We start from the raw sequence: 19,623 nt of genomic DNA on the forward strand, positions 1-19,623 counted from the left end.
TGGTTAATAAGTATATTAACCATTTCCTGTAAGTTAAAAAAAAACATAGCAATTGAAACAAATGAAATATGACTTTATATTCAATTCATCCAAAGTTTATACTTTTTTTTCTAAAGTGGAGCTGTTGTGTATCAGGCCGAGACAGACCCATTTACAAGCATCGGCACCACCCACTCTCTGTATTTGTCAGCCTGCACTCCATCAACTCTCAGTTTTTTTTTGTTCTTCATTCCTCCCAAGGCTTGTCTTAATCCATTCATCCTCCTCCCCATCTCCTCCTTTCCCCTCACTTCCAGTCAGCAGTGGGATGGGGGTGTCTGTACTGGAATTTATGGCATTTGCTGTGTGACCTCATCGTAAACCCACTACGCATAGCCAGATTAACCAGGTCAATGGTTCATGGGAGATCCAGCTCTACTGAGTAAATCTTTGGTAAATGAGTCTAACCTGCTCTGTCTGTAGGGTGACACGCATGCCGAGGATTAGAAACAGGCTTGCAAGTGTGATGAGTTAAAAAAAATATTTTATTAAGCTGTATTAGATTCACTGATCACCTGGTAATGATCTGAAGAGGGTGCCACCGATTGAACAGCAATCTCAGTTTGTCAAGAAGCAGCTTGTATGACTTTGGTTTAAATGGATTTGACTGCTATAATTCTTCTAAAATTCTAAAAAGATTTATTCTAAAAAGATTTTACTGTTGACATTTACTCTTCTGCAATTTTCTAATTGACATTTATCTCTGAAACTATCTGTAAATAAGGTTCACTTATCTAGAGCACTTCGGCTTGCATTTTCAGAAGGTTTCATTTCTAACCTAAATAATTATTTCCCCCAAATCACTTAATATCCTTGAGTTGTGTGTATCTCAGACACCTACAAAGGAGTCTGTTGCATTAGTGTGTGTTGTATTTGCTTTGATTAAGCTGGTGCAGTGCACAAATTCTTAAAGGATTACTGTCGTCTATTGTTACAGGGATTGTTGTGAAACCAGTGGCATTGAGTCTCAGCTGTCTGCACGTGCAAAACATGTAAACAAGACGGAGTCCTATAATTTGTGATCCTAGCCAACAGTTTACCTGATCTAGCTGGAGGAAGATGCTCTAAGATCTGGATGTTTGGGGCTTTTTTTTTTTTTTTTAAAGGAAACAGATTTGACAGAGTGGAATATGCTGAATGACAGCAGCAAAATGTATGTATGATCTGAAGCTAACTTTTGATTAAAGCAGCCATATGATGCTGTGGACACATGTATTACATGCAGACTCACATATTTTAATGCTTCTGTTGAGGTACTGAGGACTCCTGCCCAGTAAACAGGAATTTAGTGATATAGTAACAAAGCTGCTCATCAATGAAGAATACTGCTTCAGATAATACTGAATCTAACAACTGGCTGAGTGAGCTGATCTGAAACTACAATTGTAACAAAGCTCCACATCTTTAAAAGTAATAGGACAACGCTGGTGACAACAATGTTGTAGCTCACACTTTGTTTGGCACAAGTCAACTGAATACGACAAATTCCTGTTCTCACCTGAAAGACAAAGATCTGACAGACGCTGCTACCCTCTCAAATATGGAGTGTCTTGGATTCTCCCCTTCCTTTTCCTCTTCCTCTTCTGACCTTTCTTCTTTCTCTTCTTCTTCTTCTTTCTGAAAACCAATAAAGAAGCACGTCAGCGATCATGACTGTGAACTGTGGGAGAGAGTGTGTTGGTTAAGACGGGGATATCACGTGGACTGCTATTGCAATGGCAGCCTTTTCTCCAGGTCTTCACGTGCACGCACACCCACACACATGCACAAACACACACACGCGAGTGTATGTTAGCCTTGTTAAAAACGGCGCATGTTTTGAGGGAAACATAGCATCACTACACGCAGTTGATTCACATGTTCCTATGTGTTATCTCACCTTTAGCCGCCAGCTGGATCTGAGATTAACATGGTAGTGGTCACATGGTCACATGAGAGAGTGTGTGTGTGTGTGTGTGTGTGTGTGTGTGTGTGTGTGTGTGTGTGTGTGTGTGTGTGTGTGTGTGTGTGTGTGTGTGTGTGTGTGTGTGTGTGTGTGTGTGTGTGTGTGTGTGTGTGTGTGTGTGTGTGTGTCTCTGAGGTACTGCACAACTCAGTGTGCAATTGAAAGACAAACACCAGTCGGCATAGAGACTACTCAGAGCGAGTAAATGTTTATAGAAACGGGTCTCAAGTGGTATTAAGCGGAAGTGGAAAGAAGCTTCTCATGAAAGAAGGGCTCAGGTTCCCCTTACAACAACTCTGAACTCACTCCAGTTAGCTATAACTCTAATCAGCCACGGCCCTTATTGTATTCGGTCTTATCTTAGGTATGTTATTTGCTCAGTGTGCCTCCTTTGAATTTGATCTCCTCTTGATTCCATGTGTTTCAGGTCTTGTCTTGCTGATCCATTTTTGTGGTTTATGTCCATGCCTGAGTTTTAGCTTTTGCCTGCTTCATGTTGTGGGTATGTGCATGGTCCATGACAATATCTGCCTCGTGCAATGATGTGTTTTTTAAAATGTGCTTCCTCTTCTGAGTCCCGTTGCTCTGCCCGCCATTTGTTTCTTTAGCTGTTCCTTATTCCCCTTATTCCCTCACCATGATCAGGTCTGGATCCTCTGTCTGAGTCATAGTATAGTCAGTAATGCCAACTACGTATGGACTCAATGATCTGAGACTCAACTGCAAAGAATAACTAAGGAAAAGGAAAGTGAAAATGGGGAAGCAATTATATACGACTTTTACACTAATATTCAAATGAAATGACCAGAAAGCCATTGACATTTTAGTTGTTTCTTCAACAAACATCTTTCTTTAAAAGCATGCCTCATATTACAAAAATATCTTCAGGTTTCAGTACTACTCTGTAGTTCTTCAAAACATGGCCTCAAATAATGTGTCAAAGAAACTTGTAGAGAATACTGAAACTCTCCGACGCATAACGTGACTGCAGAAAAACGAAATAAAACATAACAACTGAGCTTTAGTGACAATGAAACCATTTTCTGCTGCTACAGGGTGGTAAAGTGGCTTTCCAATCAAGTCTTCAATATGGTATCAAGTGCAAAGTAGTTTCTCTTCACTTTGCTCCAAAATATTAGAGGTTTGCTGAGTTTTGCCGAAGAAAGATTTTGAATTTGGCCTCGGTCGACCATGAGAGGTTGGACTTTTTTAAATATACTTGTAAAAGACTTACAAATTCTATCTTAATGTAAATAATTGACTGTAATCAAGCTGAGAATATGATGAGTCTCACATTATAGGTCAGTGGGGATCTTAGGACACAACATTTTTACTTGATCTGTTGACATTTTCATGATTTATGACAGTGATGGTGCAATTTTAGCAAAACAATCAAGTGTAAGATGCTTTCTGTGTACTGTAAAACATATCTTGTGAGGCTAAAATATGTTAGATAAAAGATAAAAACACTGCATTTGTGTGCAATTGTGTCCATTCAATGCCAAACAAAGTGAGGATTTTGAGCTCTTCCAGTCTGCAGAAAAATGTCTCAACATCACAATTTCCTGCAGCGACTGATGAAAACAATAATAAATAACAGAACAGTTCTTGATGTAATTACTACCACAATGCTGATATTTTCTTTCTTTCTATTTTTGGGAGGTTTAACACTTGTGTGGCTTAATGCTGCACAGTTCGTTCTGTCAGCTGCACCAGAGGAAAGATCATGTGAGTATAAAGTCTAAACAGCTTGTGTACCAAATTAAAAGCTCTGCAAAACAAAAGCTTTTTGAGTGTCCAAAAAAGGAAAAAAGGCTTCCAGCCAGTCTTTCTGGTGTGTGTGTGTGTGTGTGTGTGTGTGTGTGTGTGTGTGTGTGTGTGTGTGTGAGTGTGTGTGTGTGTGTGTGTGTGTGTGTGTGTGTGTGTGTGTGTGTGTGTGTGTGTGTGTGTGTGTGTGTGTGTGTGTGTGTGTGTGTGCATGCTCCTTCTGTTGGTTGCAGAAATATCTACATCAATATTTAAGAACAAAATGTTTTTTCTTCTGACAAATAAGAATTTATGAGGATTATTATTATTAGCCCTCTACCCTGCCACCCTGCACACTATACAAAAGATGGATGGATGAATATTAGTCCCATTAAATAGAACTAAGTTTTATTTTGTTTGAGGAGTGATGAGGTGGAGAGAGGACAGAGAGTGAGATTGATCAGCACTCACCTTTGTGGAGGTGATCTGAAGTGAGTGTTTGCGTCGCAGTGATCCCGGGATCTTCTTCAGTACCAGAGTGACGCCATTAGGGTTTTCCCGCAGCTTCTTTACAAGATTTGCTCGGCTCCAGCCCACCTGATGCGGAAACCGAGTTTGATGAGCATTTCTTTCAGACGTTCATATAGTTTGCAGAAAGAAGAGTGCTAACACCAAGTCAAAGGCTTAGACGATACATAATGTACAGTTGAATATTTGTACGGGGTTGTTGTCGGCTCTCCTTCACTCACCACAATCTGGTCATTGACTTGAATCACCTCATCTCCAGCCAAGATCTTCAAATAGGAATCAGTAGAAGGCTGAAAAGGGGAACAAAAAAAGAACCAATAAGAACACACATCGAGAAATACCCGAATGGACAATAGCACAAATAAACATAGTGACTGTTTGATTAGATTTTCTTTGGTTTAAATTATCCCATTTCTTTTTTGAAATATGAACTATGTGCAATAACTGTAAGTAGACCAACAAGTGCAAATACTCACTACATGTCTACACATACAGTTTTACCCAATTGATTTCATTAATTAAAGCAAGAAATACACAGCAATGCTCTTTTTCAGGACTACATTGATAATTGAATTCCTTGTATAAATACACATTAATCAATAGGATCACTTCTAGCATGTGCAGGCAATAAATACACATTACATCTTTGTCATTGCACCTGTTGGTGGGAGGAACATACAAGGCAGCAAGTGAACAGTTTGTCTGTTTATGACTGGCCATAATGTTATGGCTCATAGGTATAGTTTGCATTTTTTAACAAGTTAGAACTTAAGTCTTTATGTGATTAGCCAGGACCAATCCAGAACGGTTAATTGAAATGTGAAGCGACAAGGATATTGTGATTATTTGCACAGGTTTTCTGTGCGTGTCTGTATTTACAGTGATGATATATCATATTTACAGTCAGCCACAGTAATATTAGTCCAGCAGCAAGGAATTCTCTGTTTCTTTCTTGTTGACATCATGGAAAAAAATAACATTTTCATGTTTTTGTCCCCCAGGAGATCTGGCCTTGCGCTCATTTTAGAAGGCCCCTGTGTTTTTGCTGGTAAACACACTGCGTTTCTATGGCTCCCTTGTATATTTCACAACCCTGTGATTTAAGTGATCTTTGGCTTTCTCAGAAAATCACGTATCTCAACAGAACTCAATAGACGACTGTCAATGAAGCTTTCATCCACATTTTCCCTTCTTCTAACCACGTGGGAAAGAGGTCCATTTTTTTGATCCTATCAATTTAAATACTACTTAAACATAATAACGAAGCAGCTACCTCATAGTTCAGATAAACAAATGTATTTGAGTGTTTATCTTTTTGAAAAAAATACTTGTTAACTTGTCTGCAGCCTTCAGAGTGCATGTATACAAGTTTCTCCAGTGCACACAGGACTGGTGTCACTTTCAAAGCAGCGGACCAAAGGGAGATAAGCCAACAGCTAAAAATAATGTTTCACACAAGACTACTTCCAAGGGGATTTCTGCCTAGGACAGAGCTCATTCTTCCATAATAAATGACTTGAAATTTAAATTTCATACTTCAGCTGTGCAGAGAACAAAGATGTTCTTGTTAGTGTCTCAGAGACTGCAGAAAAATTACTTAATTTTTTTTTTTTTTAATCGCCAGAAAGGGTTAGGCTGAATTCTTCTTTATTTTTGGTTTTCACAACTGATATATATCTTTTCACTTCTTCACAGATAAGACACTTTGAGACATATCAGTGCTATGTCTGTGTTAAGCAGACCAAACTCTTCCAAGAGCAGAAGTGGGGGGAAAAAAGTAAAATGTGACTTTTACACTGTCCCACAGGTATTAGAATTGGGCTCTTGTAAAGAGATAAGCTGTAATCAACGTTAACCTTTTGCTCTTGAGTTGAAGAGAAGCAGAGACTTGATTCATGCTGCTCTCCACAGGATTGATTTGGAGCCCTGATATGGCAGAGATGGTTGTAAGCATGCAAGGTTCGCTGGCTGAGTCAACACAAGAAGAAGGAAAGTCAATGAAAAAAGTCTGACCTCGGCAGCAGTTCCAGTCACGAAGTGGTTACTGGAGCTGGTGGACGTTATCTCGATCCCCTGAGAGAAAAAGCAATGTTCATTTGAGGGGTTGGGGTTTTTTTTTGCAATTGCTGGGAATATCGCCACACAAAAAGTCAATGCTGTGCATCACTAAGTGAAAATACTTAAACATTTTGGACTCATAAATATTGTTCTATCCTGTTATTGTCATCACTGGATTTTTTTGGAGATACTGAATGTCTGTCTCCACTCTCCAGACGTACTCGGCCATCAGCCAGCCCTGATTGATTGGTGAATGGGCAAAGAGAGGGCATACTCATCACAACCAAGAAAACTCTGAATCACAAAATCGATACATATCACTCCACCACAGATTATGAATGGATTCGAAACCTTGCTCCTTCTACACTTGACTCTGTGGATCGACATGGATATTACAGAGAGAAAACAGTGGCCGTGTCTTAAAGCCAGGAGGCTGAGCTGGAAATGGCAGAGATGAATATGCTGCGATTTCCAGGTTGAAAAGCTCAAAGATTAAGTAATGAATTGATCAAGCGTACGCACGCATGTCATGTTCTCTCTACTCAGTATGCACAAATCATAATTCCTCCTGGCTCCCCTGACTTCCCTTTCTGTCTTTAGTTCCCATTATTCTCAGTCTATCAGGGGGCACGCCTCATTACTGGAGGCGTGTTGTGATCAATCCCTCTCTGTCAAGCTGAGGACAATCAAATTTTGCTGGTAATTGAACACATCGGTTGAAATGATTCTGCTCAGCTGTTTAAATTCTGCAAAAACAAAATTACACCAACAGTAAAAACCTACCACACACACGCACACACACACACAGAACATAGCCATGCATAAAAGCAACATGTTTGCAATACAAGAACTGAAATTCTGCTAGAAAATGTGTATATATGCTGTAAAACCACGACACAGGGAATAATAAGAGGCCAATTTTGTAAGTGAGAATTACAAAACAGGATGGACATTCAGCATTGTAGTATATTTTTTTACCTGGTGGTCTAACCAAACAAAAAGGGAAGGGAATGGGGGAAATTTACTCTTCCGACATGAAAACTAAAGGAAACCAAACAAAGAGGGCTATTAATGCTGTTCCCAATGTACAGACTGAAGGCAACAAGAGAGAAGGAGGCACAAAAACAACGTTGTTTGCTTATGATGGACATGGGTACAAGGAGAACCTTGAGTTATGTGATAAAAAGTGATGAATGAAACCGAAGGATGATAGAAACCTCCAGGCAACGGTAGAAAATAAGTACTAAAAACAACAGAAAGAAATAACACATGACTGTCAAGAAGCTATTCAGGTGATAGAATGAGGGTATGACTTCACGGCGGTGATAATAGGATGGTAAAGGTATTTGCACAGAACAGAGGAACAGATTTCACAAATAGGAGGCATATAACAAAGGTAACTGAGATGTGCTGGAGAAGAGCTCAAGTACCTGCATAGAGTTCTTAGTAATATTACTAAACCACTAGTTTATTAAAGCAAAAGAGTCAGTGACTGATTCACTCATTAGTATCAGCTGAACGTAAATCAATCATTTAGAAGACGCATCATTTTGACCTGTTTGAGTTCTCTCAGTCCTCGTATTTGACACTGTTGTACCAATTAGTAAAGTAGCACATGAATGAATGAATGAATGAATGATGACAAGATGCAACGAAACATCTTAGATAAACAGCCAACATGCAGACAGCTCCTGTAAAAGTGTTTATCTTTAGCAGATGTTGGCTCGTGAGACTCTATAGTGGCTCCCTGAAGCTGCATATCTGACTTAATTTCAAAAAGACTGTCCTGAATAAAATGGATAAAAATATCTAGAATTGCTATTACATTTTTTTATAAAATTTTAAAAAATGACAAAAACAGCTTAAACCACAAGAAAAGTATAAAATATGGTGGAAAGAGTCAAAATGTATATATATGAAAAAAGAAAAGCTGCAGCTACAAAAGCTAGAACTAAAAGAAAGTGACGAATTGTCAATTGTTTTAAATTACAGTTTTGAAACTTCATAGGTGCAACATAAGACACAGTAGAAACATTATATAAACAAATTCATAAGCTGTGTTATCAATATTTTTTCATAGTTACAGTACACATGTTTTGTGTGTTATTATGTAAAGTTGCAAAAAAAACCTCAGTTTTGGGTATAAAAAGTCAGATACAGGGGTGTAAATACATCTCTGGTACTGTGGAGGCTGGTGAATGTTAACTAATGTTAAAAACTAACAGCTGCTTCACGCAGAGAGAAGAACAAAGAGAGACAGCAGCTCTCCAACTCTTTTCATCAATGTGGAGATAATCAAAAACATTAATTTAATACTTTCTTGATGGATGGATGGATGGATAACATTATGTCAGGCAAAAACTGGCCTATGAAAGTAAAACAGATTGAAAATTGCAATATTTTATTCTTTCCTTCTTCTTTTGCTCGTGTTTACACACCAGCCGCCCCCAGCCACTACTAGACTCCTAGTTTCCTAGTTTATTGTGACTTTACTTCAGTAGTATTTACATAAGCAGCAGTTACTGTTCATAGTAAACATTAATGTATTGTTTTTGTTGCAACTTCATCCCCGGGGTCAGGTGACTGTTGCACGTGATGCCACTCCAGACTGGAACTGCTTCCACTTAACAAATCTGCACATTTTAATATACTGCAGTTTTTAGAACGCAGACACCAATTTGAAACCACGTTTTGCTCCTTCATTACTTATTTATTACCTTTTGGCTGCTGGAGAGCTTCGCACTGAAAATCTATTAATAAATGCATTGTAGTAATATATAAATATGACAGTTAAGCGTTGCCTGTGATTTAGTACTGGTGTTGGGAGCTTTGTTCGTTTTCCCAGGGGTGCAATCTGCAGCTGGTAATATACGTTCCTAATTTGTGCCCACTTTGTAAATGATGTGCCTGGATTTTGCTCATAAGGTGTCTTTTAGAGAGCCGGTGGGACTCTGTTCTTATGATATAACACTCCTCGCCCATTTTGCTAGATGGTCTGGTCCAATTTCAGGTTGTGCAACATGTGCAAGGTGTAACTCTACCATTGCACACTGGCAGCACAGTTTTTTGGCAATGTTCAAGACTTTGACCTTGCGGAAGAAATTTAAAGCCTTAGTTGACGTATGAAATACTAAAATTAGAGCCTCTTCTTGTTATTGCCTTGTTGTCTTTCAAGCCATGTCTGTGTTATGGTCATTTTCTCTGCTTTGCAAGCTCAATAATGGAGCACCCAACACCAATGCATTGAACTTATGAAACAGCAAATTGTTAAAAGACATAATACTTCATTTAGACGTAAGACGTTTTTGCTTACGATCTTAAATCAGGCCCAGGCCTTATTGTGTTGAGTTTGCATGTTGTCCCCATGCATGCATGGGTTTTCTCAAAACATCATAATAAACAAGATACCTCTAACTGATTCAACATGAAGAGCGATGAAGAGGAATAAAGCTTTTTACCAGCTGATCACCAGGTGAAACAGGCACCAGGTCAACACTTTCCAGCTGAGCGGTGTGGGAAAGGACTGCGTCCGGGCTGGACTTTAGGATGTCATCGCAAACCTCCACCAGCTGACGACACTGACAGTAAAACACACAGAGAAACTGCTGTGAACCACGTGAGGCGTGTTATCGGAATACTCTCACTGGTTTTACAGTAAAACAAAAGGGGAAAACGACTAATGGGCACACTCACCACAGAGATGATGTCCAGTTCCTTCTCGTAGATGGTAGAATCCTGTGAATGAGCCAAACAACACAACCTGAGCAAAACAATATTGAAATGACACCGCCGTGGCCTACATAATGCTATTGATTTGTGGAAATGGGACAATCTGAGTCAAAACCCATGTCCTATTTCCTCTTCACAGCGTGAGTCAGGAAGTGAAAGCCTGCAGGTTTCCAGAGGCAGGAGAGAAGCATCATTCCTCATCCTCTGTGCTGTATTTTTAATAAAGAAGGACTTTTTATGGTTTTTTTTATAACAGCATTTCAAGTTCAGAAATGAATAAATGTGTCTGTTCTTCAACCAAAGTCACAAGTACAGGCAAACACAATCAGGTAGATAAGATCAGCATCATGTGCGAAAGGATGTTTTGGCCCATTTAGTTTGAAGCCTCTTTGTGGGTTGACCGACTTCACTGTTAAAACTCATTCAGCTTCATCCTTACATATCCCTTCAAGAAACCTTGAACTCGAGGACTTGAATTATTCCCTCTCAACAATCACAAACTGTAAAGTCTAAAGGCATCAAAGCAACTCCAGATCGTGACGGCCTCTCTGCAATGCTAAACCTTTGGGATCATATTTTTCACAGTGAAATGAGGTGCGCCTTTTTTTTTTTTTGTGATCCCAAAGCCTTTGTGCTTTTACCAAACATTCTGATCTCAGGGTCATTACACTGAGAAAAATAAATCTGAGAGATAAAATGTAACTTCATTGAATCTTTAAAAATTGTTATTAGTATTTCTACAAATATATCTTGTATTGATGTTGAAATATTTGTTGAAAATACGAGACACTGTTAATTTTCTTTCAGAATATGACTAATTTAGGTAATTCCATGTGAGTCAATCTTTTTTAATTCATCCACAAAAAAAAAACAGTTTTCTTTGGTATTTCAAAATACCAAATACTACAATACCCAAAAGTTGTCAGCAACCCCAAGCACCACAGAAGGACAGAATGAAGATATATAAAGAGGCGGGGGATATTAATGTATTAGAGGAAGAGAGACTATGAACAATCTATTAATTAAATATACACTCCAGTTTATACAGATGGATCTAAAGATCCCCAGACAGGAGAAACAAAGTTCACTGTACCGTACTTTGATTTTCTTTTTTTTTTTAGCTTAAACAGAGAACAATCTTTCTTGATCAATACAAATAAATTATGCAAAAAGTTACCTTTATTTTTTCTTGAGCACATCTAGATTATTTTTCATGCACATTTTATAAAATATCCCACATTTCAATTCACACATTGCAGTTTTAACCCAATAAGAACAAAGTCTGGTACATTTTTAGCACATTTCAGTAAATATGATACCAGGTGCACACCCACCAGCAAAGTGTGGCGTAATTTGATCCAAGCAAGGAGGCAGCACAAACTAAAGGTGCATGAATGGACCAATAATACAATGTAACAGGCAGAGCTGCTCTTTGGACCTTATAGGTGTGCACAACAAAGCAATTCATTCCTCCTCCTGTTTTCCACCCTTGATACACCTCATAAGCATTTCCTGAAGCTTTCTCAAAACCTACAAATACAAGACTACATTTCATGTTACTTCATTACATTGTTTTGTTTTTTTTATTATTTACTAATAATAATTAGCTTGTATGGAAAAGCACCTCAGGTGTTACTTTGGGTTTCCCGTCTTAGGATGCCTAAATAGCATGCATGTAGTGGCATTTGAGTGACACATTAGCTAAGTTGTGGATCAGACTGATGACTGATTAACACCTTAAGTTCAGCTGAAGTTACATCAGTTAGTTGGAAGTCAGTGCTGTGGTGCACGCATGCTATTTTGGTATTTTGGAGTTAATCACTCAAGCGCTTAACTGTGCGCACTCCTGCTATAAGGATGCATGTGTTTTTGAAAGATTTATAAACTAATACATTGAGAATATATAGCATATATTAAAGGCACAAAATACAGTGCCTATGTTGCTATTTGGACGTTGACGAAAGCGAACCGTTCAGGGAGCAAAGCAGAGAGAGGCGGCAGCTCCACAACCATCACATCACTGTTACTGTAATAAAATGAATACAAAGTGAGCCGTGTCACAATGTGATCTTTTTCATTAATCTACATTCTGGTCTGGGATTTTTTTCTCTTTGCACAAGCCATGTAAATTTCTTATTTACATTAAGGAAAAATAAACCTGTAATATAAAATGAGTAACAAACTAAAAGTGATTCACACACACACACACACACACACACACACACACACACACACACACACACACACACACACACACACACACACACACACACACACACACACACACACACACACACACACACACACACACACACACACACAAATGCAGAGACTTTAAGACTCAGTAGAGTCAGCGGTAAATGACCCAATTCCTAGAATTAGGACAGGGGAACTGAGTGACTTAAATGTGTGGTTTTCTGGGAGGACGGTGTTTATAATGCTCCTGTGAGGCGCCACTGCAAGGAGGCTGATGAAAAAGATGGACATGGGCTACATAATAATTCACTGATTAACTGGAAGACACATACCATCATGGCCCGAAGCTCATTTGTGATGCTTGACGGTGTGGCGAGTTACATAAAGGATTGCGAGGGGAGACTAATCCCTGTGAAATGTAACAAGGGATCAACAGTTACCCAGCCGGATTTCTGGGCTAATTAAAGGCTGTGACACGAGGCTGCGGGAACGGGGACGACACGAGGACGGCTCCACTCGTCTGCATGTATTTGTGGTGGTGTGTGTGAATTTGAGTGTGATGTACACCAAAACAAACCCACAAAAGGTTGTCCATAATCATGTGAAGAGAAGTTCAGATCTTTATCTTGATCCCTTCTCCAACAGTGTTATCTCCTCATGACACACAGGTTGCAAGAACGAGTGACTAATGTTGTTAGCTGGAGTGGTGGTGAGTTCTCTTTGACTCACCGGCATACAGCAAACTTACTTTAAAAAAACATGATGGCTGCAGTATCTAAGAGTCAGATATGAATAATAACATAAAGATACAGATATAAACTGATTGGAAAACAGATTGAAGGGTTATTTAAGTCAGTTATTACATAACAGTGCAATTTGCAGATAAAAGCATGTCACTAGTCATTTAATAAGTTAGCATTTAATAATAACAAAACGGTATAGAGATGCCATTGATAATATTACTTTTTGCAGGAAATAAAGCACTGCAGTTTTCCCAAAAAATTTATAAAATCTGTTGTGATTAGAACAACAAATATTTATATATTTTTGACAGAGCTTCCTTCTATGAGAACTCTGCATGCTCATATGACCTGTTCATTCTGACAAAATGAATGATGAAAAATGTTTAGCTTCTGAAGGTAAATTATATTAAGCTTCATGAGAAGCATGTAAATGTGCAAATATGCCTTTTGCACTAAATAATATAAAGCTTGTTTTTGTAATATATTTCACTATGAAACAGCAATGATGGAACAAAGTCTGGAACAGGTTTGTTTTAAACAGGTGTAATGCTTCAACAATTGCAAAAACACTGCACAGAAACTATTTTCTAACTCACCCGGATTCAATGCAAATGTCATCTGGAGTCGAAAACTTGCAGCTGTTGCCACCTCCTACCAAGTACTATCACTTCTGCAAGTGCTTCTTTCAGAACGCCCCCGTCTTTCCAGAATCATACCAATACTTTATAGAAACAAGCTCAGGATCAGGGCAACAAACTGTCACGCATATGACTCTTAACTCACTCTGTCACGCCAAACATGCCTTTTCTCGTGTTAGGTAGCAATTATTAGCCCCGTGCTGCACTTCCTGTCATTCACAAAGGGATAAATCTGACTGCGATTGTCAATTTGTCTGACTATTTTTTTTTAATATGCGCAAATTGGAAGTGGTGCTTGTTACTTTAAAATGATCACAATCCTAGTTTTACACCATTTCCTAAATGTATTGTGGTAATTTACTTCAATCAATTTCTGGCTCTAAAACCCTCTATGTTTTAATGAAAATAAACAAAGCTTCACTTAAAACGTATTTACAATGATTTCTTCTGAAAAACTACAAGAAAAAAATATACACTACACAAACACTTTAAAACAATTATTCTTTACCGGCAGTTAGATGGGTTTTTTTCTTGATGAACTGGAATTCTTCGATCTGGATGCTGATAAAAAAGTAAATCCTAAAATGAATAAATAAATACAGTAAATTCTCACTTCCAAGTTAAAGTCCAAAATTGGCCATCCTGGTAAGAATACAGTAAAATCCACACCTCTGCTCTCAGATGTAATCAGAGTCATGGTCTGCATTGTTCTGCATTTCTTTTTAACTCTGCCAGAAGAGGAAATGACACGCGTGTCTGAGGTGGGAAGCAGGTAACAGTACTGAACTGAAGCTGATGTAACGCTGCTAGGGCGTGGAGGGAAGAACCGACAGCTCACAGTCAGAGCACAGAATGACACTGGGAAAGAGAAAAAATGCGAAACAGCAGGACACAGCATTAACAAGGACAGATCTGTGATCCTCGCATAGCTTTCTCAGATAATTAGACAACATACAACAGATTTCCATCAACTTGAATCACATAAACGTTACGAATCACTTGCTTACTTGTGAATTTAGACTGGAGTGCATTGTGCTCTTGCCAGACAGTTTTATGTCTGAGGCAGAGATATGAGGAAAAGCTACGGACAGATTTGGTCTTCAGCCGCCTCCAGCCAACTGATCAAGAGAACATTTTACTACAGAACAATTGTGAGTATTTTTAAAGGAAACTACATTTGGATCACAAGATTAAATAACTCTCATGCAAAAAAAAAAAAAAAAAACACCTCCAAAATAATTTAAACTGATCCATCTCGGGCCTCAAGCAAATCCAAAACTAGAACATAAATATGGCAACAAAACACGCCATTGACACACATGAAGAAAAGCAGTATTATATGAACGGCCCCTAAACAACTCTACAGACCTTCTTGAGTCACTTTGATACTTGGAAATTAGTTACAGTGCAAACATCAAGAAACAGAGGGACTGCAGAAAATGGGCCTGAGCAGAAAAACCAAGGAAGAAAAACGTCTCGTTGCTTATTGAATAACAAGACGTGACGCGTTGCATTGTCAAAGAGGTGGAAGTCTTTTCTCCGTGGCCCCCGTTGCTGTGTTGTGCCTTGTTGTCTCATGCTGCGCTCCGACTTGATCGGGAGGTTGACGAGCTAAGTGTGTCCTGTGCCTGAAATCTGTTCCCTCTATAGTTGTCTTGGAAACAAAGTCACGCTATTATGTGGGTGAAACGCACTGAGAAGAAAAAAGAAGACAACGAGAGCGTGCACAGAGTGAAAGTAACACACAATAACGTGTGCACGTTCAAACGTGAACACCAGCGATCTCCCACTGCGCTCCTTTCTGATTTCATACATACATATAATATATATACATATATTATATAATGCATGACAAAATCCTGCAAGACCACTCCATGGTCTGCATGTCTTTGCCTGTATGTTTACATACAGTACTTGGGACTTCCTTGGTTGATATTTTCTGTTTGCTCTCACGTCACAGACCTGCTATAAAAAGACTTGGAACATAGCTAGATGTGTTTTACACCTGCTGCTCCTTATTTAAAACCAGATCCTGCTTTATTTTCCTCCCCGTCAGCGTACGTTCTTGTTTATGTCTTTATCTCTCAGATCAGCCTTGCAGTTCAGTTGTGTTTAAGAAGTCTCTCAAATTTAAAGTTTACACGCAGAAAACATGAAGATCGTAGCATTTGACAGCATTTACTTTTTTTCGATATTCATCAGATTTTGCTGCAAAACCAAAGCATTACACAACCAAGCTGACACATTTTAAACAATGCAGTTGCTTTTCAAATAGAAATTACACTCCGAAATACTACATTGACATTGTCAGGTTGGTATTTTTATCTTAAACAGGATTAAAAAGAAAAAAAGCTCCTTTTGTGTTTCCTTTATAGTATCACCATCAAACTCACATACCTGAGTATAAAGTGCCTGAATTTACTGCAATCCGATCCAGGATCAGGGATCAGCGAGCCCCCTTTCTTTCTTTCTCTCTCTCTCTCTCTCTCTCTCTCTCTCTCTCTCTCTCTCTCTCTCTCTCTGCCCCTCTCTCTCTTGGACTTTGCTTGCTGCTTGGCTGCTTCAAAGCAAACTGAGACTGTGCTACTGTGAAACTGAAGGTTTGACAAGTTCAGCGCAGGATTCCCAACAACAGCAGCTGACTGCTGACCTTGATTCCCCCCCTCAGGGTGTCAGGGGAAAAAAATCACACACACACACTGGAAATAAAAGTCCTTTCTTTGCTATTAGAGATGCGGCATGGCCCCTGCAGGGCAGGGGGGGGGGGGGGGGGGGGGGGGACATTTCTAGAAAGAAAGAAAATGTTATGGCTAAGCCACGGCCTCCTTGAAAGCAGATTGTCACAGACGGGAATGACGTCGGCTCCAATTAGCAAGAACCAAATTTCAAGGAGCCACGACCAAGCTAATCTGCATGAAAGCTGCGGTAACACTAAGCTGCTGACGTGATTGCTGTGCGATACGGACACACAGACACATAAGCTTGTGTGAGTTGGCTGAGAGCACAGTACATGCTACCAGTTAGCACAGCGTGTTCCTGCAGGTTAATAATGCTATGTTGACAGTCATGACGATGAGGCCTGAACACAGGTGCATGATCAGTTTTTCATTTTCTCTTGTCAGGTGATGATGTGCAATCTTTAAAGGTCTTCAATGCACCTGTCAGAAACGGTTTGTCGGATGTGACATAATGTGATTGATCATCATTGGTTTATTAAAAGCGTAGAAACTCATTCAGTGGGTGTAGTTGAGAATAGGCAGGTAGAATTTTCTTGTTTTTTTTTTATTCAGTAATTGTTTTTATTTTTACCCTAAAATCATGTTCAAAGTGTTTTTCCAAACCTTTTGCTGACAAATATTTGCACATTTTAAACCACCATCAGCCTTTGAGCGCATCCAACAATTAGCAGAGGTGAAGATTTTAGCTGGCTGATCACTTACTCGGTTCACCTCCTGTACGAATGAATGAAAACAACCAGCGATGACTCACTATGTAGTCACAACATCCTTTCATAGTCTGCAAGCTAAAGTACTCTCAAATCCATACTTCCTCCTGTTACGATAACATCACGGTCAATTCACTACACGGAGACCACAAGTTTTAACCCTCATCTGAAAATCCTGTGCGCGTTGAACACTTTAGTTCTGCTTCAGACTGAGCTCACATGGCTGCAAGGTCTAAAATCACGTTTGAACGAGCTATATTGCCGCGTGTAAATCCCTCAAAGCAAATGTGTGATTGCATGAATAAATCCCTGCTAAACATGTCAGAAATGCACTTTTAAGAGCAGCCTTGAAATATACTCGGAAATCAAGTAACCAGAAGCATCACCTTGTGAAGAATTATCCAATCAAATAAGAGAGAACTGTACCTGAGGTGCTGGGCAGGCGTCCAAAGGAGGATTGAGAAAACTATATATAACCTGCTCTAAATACTCACTGCCCTCCTTCACCTGCAGTCTCTCTGTACAGCCTAATGTCTTCACCTCTCTTTAATTATCTCCTTCTCTCTCTGCCCCTGTAGCTCTGTCTCCCCTTCTTCTTTACTTCTCTTTATCTCTAATGTCTCCACGCTGCCGTTCCAGAGTTAATAACCTCCCACTGCCTGTTGCCCTCTGTAATACACACTCCCAGAGGAGTCAAGTCATTTAACAGTGGCAGTTAGATCCAACTCTGAAGTCTCCTCCTCCCTCTGTCTCTCCCTTCCCCTTTACTTCTTCCCACTCCACCCTCTCCTCTCTCCTTCCCGCCTTCCTCCCCCGGGCACAGCAACATATCCCAGCCTGTCCTCCCTGCTTACCTGTGAGCTTCGCTTTCCAATCTCTTCATAGACATCCTATTGTGAATATCCTGTCCCCACCCGGGTCCCTCGAAACAATTCACCGCACCAAGATGAGCCAAACAAAAAAATAAATAAAAAGTAAATCCAGTGCTATATTTCATCAATCCATTCAAACTAAGCTCCTTCAAGGTACATCCGCCTTCAAATATGCCAGGAATGTCAAGATAAAAAAAAATGCATTACTCAAGCAAAATGGAGGAACAGGGAGTGTGTTTGTGCTTCTCTTTTTCCTCCTTTCATTTCAGGGCCTCATTTTCACAGAAACATCCAATCACTAAATAGGTTTTACTTCCTATTTGGAAGTCTATTATGTACAACATCACTAAAAATATGGTGTACACTCACACGGTTCCTCTTAAGATAAAATGTCTCACCAATTCATGTGTTAAAAAAAAAAAAAGTTTTTTAACTATGTTTTGCTGAGGCAGACAGTCAAAAACGGATTTGTACTTTGGGCTTACCCACCTTGTGCACGATGTCTCCCAGCTCTCTGCAGTAAGCGAATATGTTGCTGCTGCTAGTATATCCATGGAGCTGGGAAAACTGATATCTGAAAAAGATAAACGTGTAAAAATGCTGTGTGTGTGGGGTGAGTTTTACTGTAGTAAGAAATTCACCACAAGCAAATAAATGGTTTGACTTGACACCAGTAATAATAATAAAAAGACAAAAAAAACAAAGATTGGAAACTCACTCAAAATGAAACACAGAACTTGGAAGCATGTAAACGACAAGTAAAACATTGTATGTAAAGAAGACACTTCAGTGTTAATCCACAGCTTTCCGATCTAAGCTCTTCAGTGAGAAATGCTACAACTGACCCACGACATATTTATGAAACACAGCAGAGTATAATCCTGACTCCAAAGCACGTGCAGAATAAACAGGATTTCAAGTATTGCATAGCAAACAGAAGAAGAGATGACTTCCCGTTTACAAACCTGTTGAGCAAAGTGAAGAGACCTTTAGCCGAGGTGATGAGCTCCACGACAATTTGCAGGATACCAGCGGGCATCTTGGTCTTGCTATGTCCGTCGTAGGAGTTCAAGCGCCAACGGCCCTGGATGCCCATCTGTAGTGTGTGAGCGACGGCTCGCAACTTCTCCGTCAGACCGCGCAGGCTCTCTCCACCCATACCATATGTCTGAAAAATTACCATGACCAAAATCTAATCAAATTAAAACATAGTGAAGGCTGAACAAATGCCATCTCCACATGCAAATATGCAGAATTTCATGGAGTATTTCATTGGTATGAAGCAACTACTAAGGGAACATATGTGATAAATCTGCATTTTTTTCTTCTTGGTCTGCATGTCAGATGTCAACGTCTGATTTTAACTACTGATGTTAGATTGTAAAAAAAAGTCGGCTCTTAAACAAAATCCCAGTTTATCTGGAGCTAAAGTGAGTTGCCGATTGTGAGAAAAAAATGAAATTGACATTGTTTTATACCGAATATAATGTGAAACTAGGACTATCAGACTATTCCATTTAATGTTTGCAAAATATTTTGCAAACAGATTTAATAGCTAATACCACTAGGCACTTTAAAACACTTGGCCTAAAACAACCAGGGATGACATTTATTTGTATACCACATATAAGATAACAAACATGATATTCGCAAAACAAAAAAAATCAAACTCCAGCAAAGACTT

The 19,623-nt window shown here is 39.3% G+C and overlaps 1 protein-coding gene across 1 annotated transcript in view; it reads right to left on the reverse strand.

Moving 5' to 3' along the window:
- cnksr1 (connector enhancer of kinase suppressor of Ras 1) overlaps positions 1-19,623 on the reverse strand; it is a 30,352-nt gene that overhangs the window by 7,445 nt on the left and 3,284 nt on the right. The window contains exons 3-10 of the mRNA XM_080512745.1: positions 18,905-19,107; positions 18,429-18,513; positions 10,010-10,051; positions 9,775-9,894; positions 6,272-6,331; positions 4,480-4,548; positions 4,202-4,327; positions 1,538-1,656 (exon numbers count right to left, since the gene is read on the reverse strand). Coding sequence (XP_080368871.1) covers positions 1,538-1,656; positions 4,202-4,327; positions 4,480-4,548; positions 6,272-6,331; positions 9,775-9,894; positions 10,010-10,051; positions 18,429-18,513; positions 18,905-19,107 — 824 coding nt within the window. The remainder of the gene's footprint in view (positions 1-1,537; positions 1,657-4,201; positions 4,328-4,479; positions 4,549-6,271; positions 6,332-9,774; positions 9,895-10,009; positions 10,052-18,428; positions 18,514-18,904; positions 19,108-19,623) is intronic.

This window comes from Blennius ocellaris (assembly GCF_963422515.1).
Source record: "Blennius ocellaris genome assembly, chromosome: 17".
NCBI lineage: Eukaryota > Metazoa > Chordata > Actinopteri > Blenniiformes > Blenniidae > Blennius > Blennius ocellaris.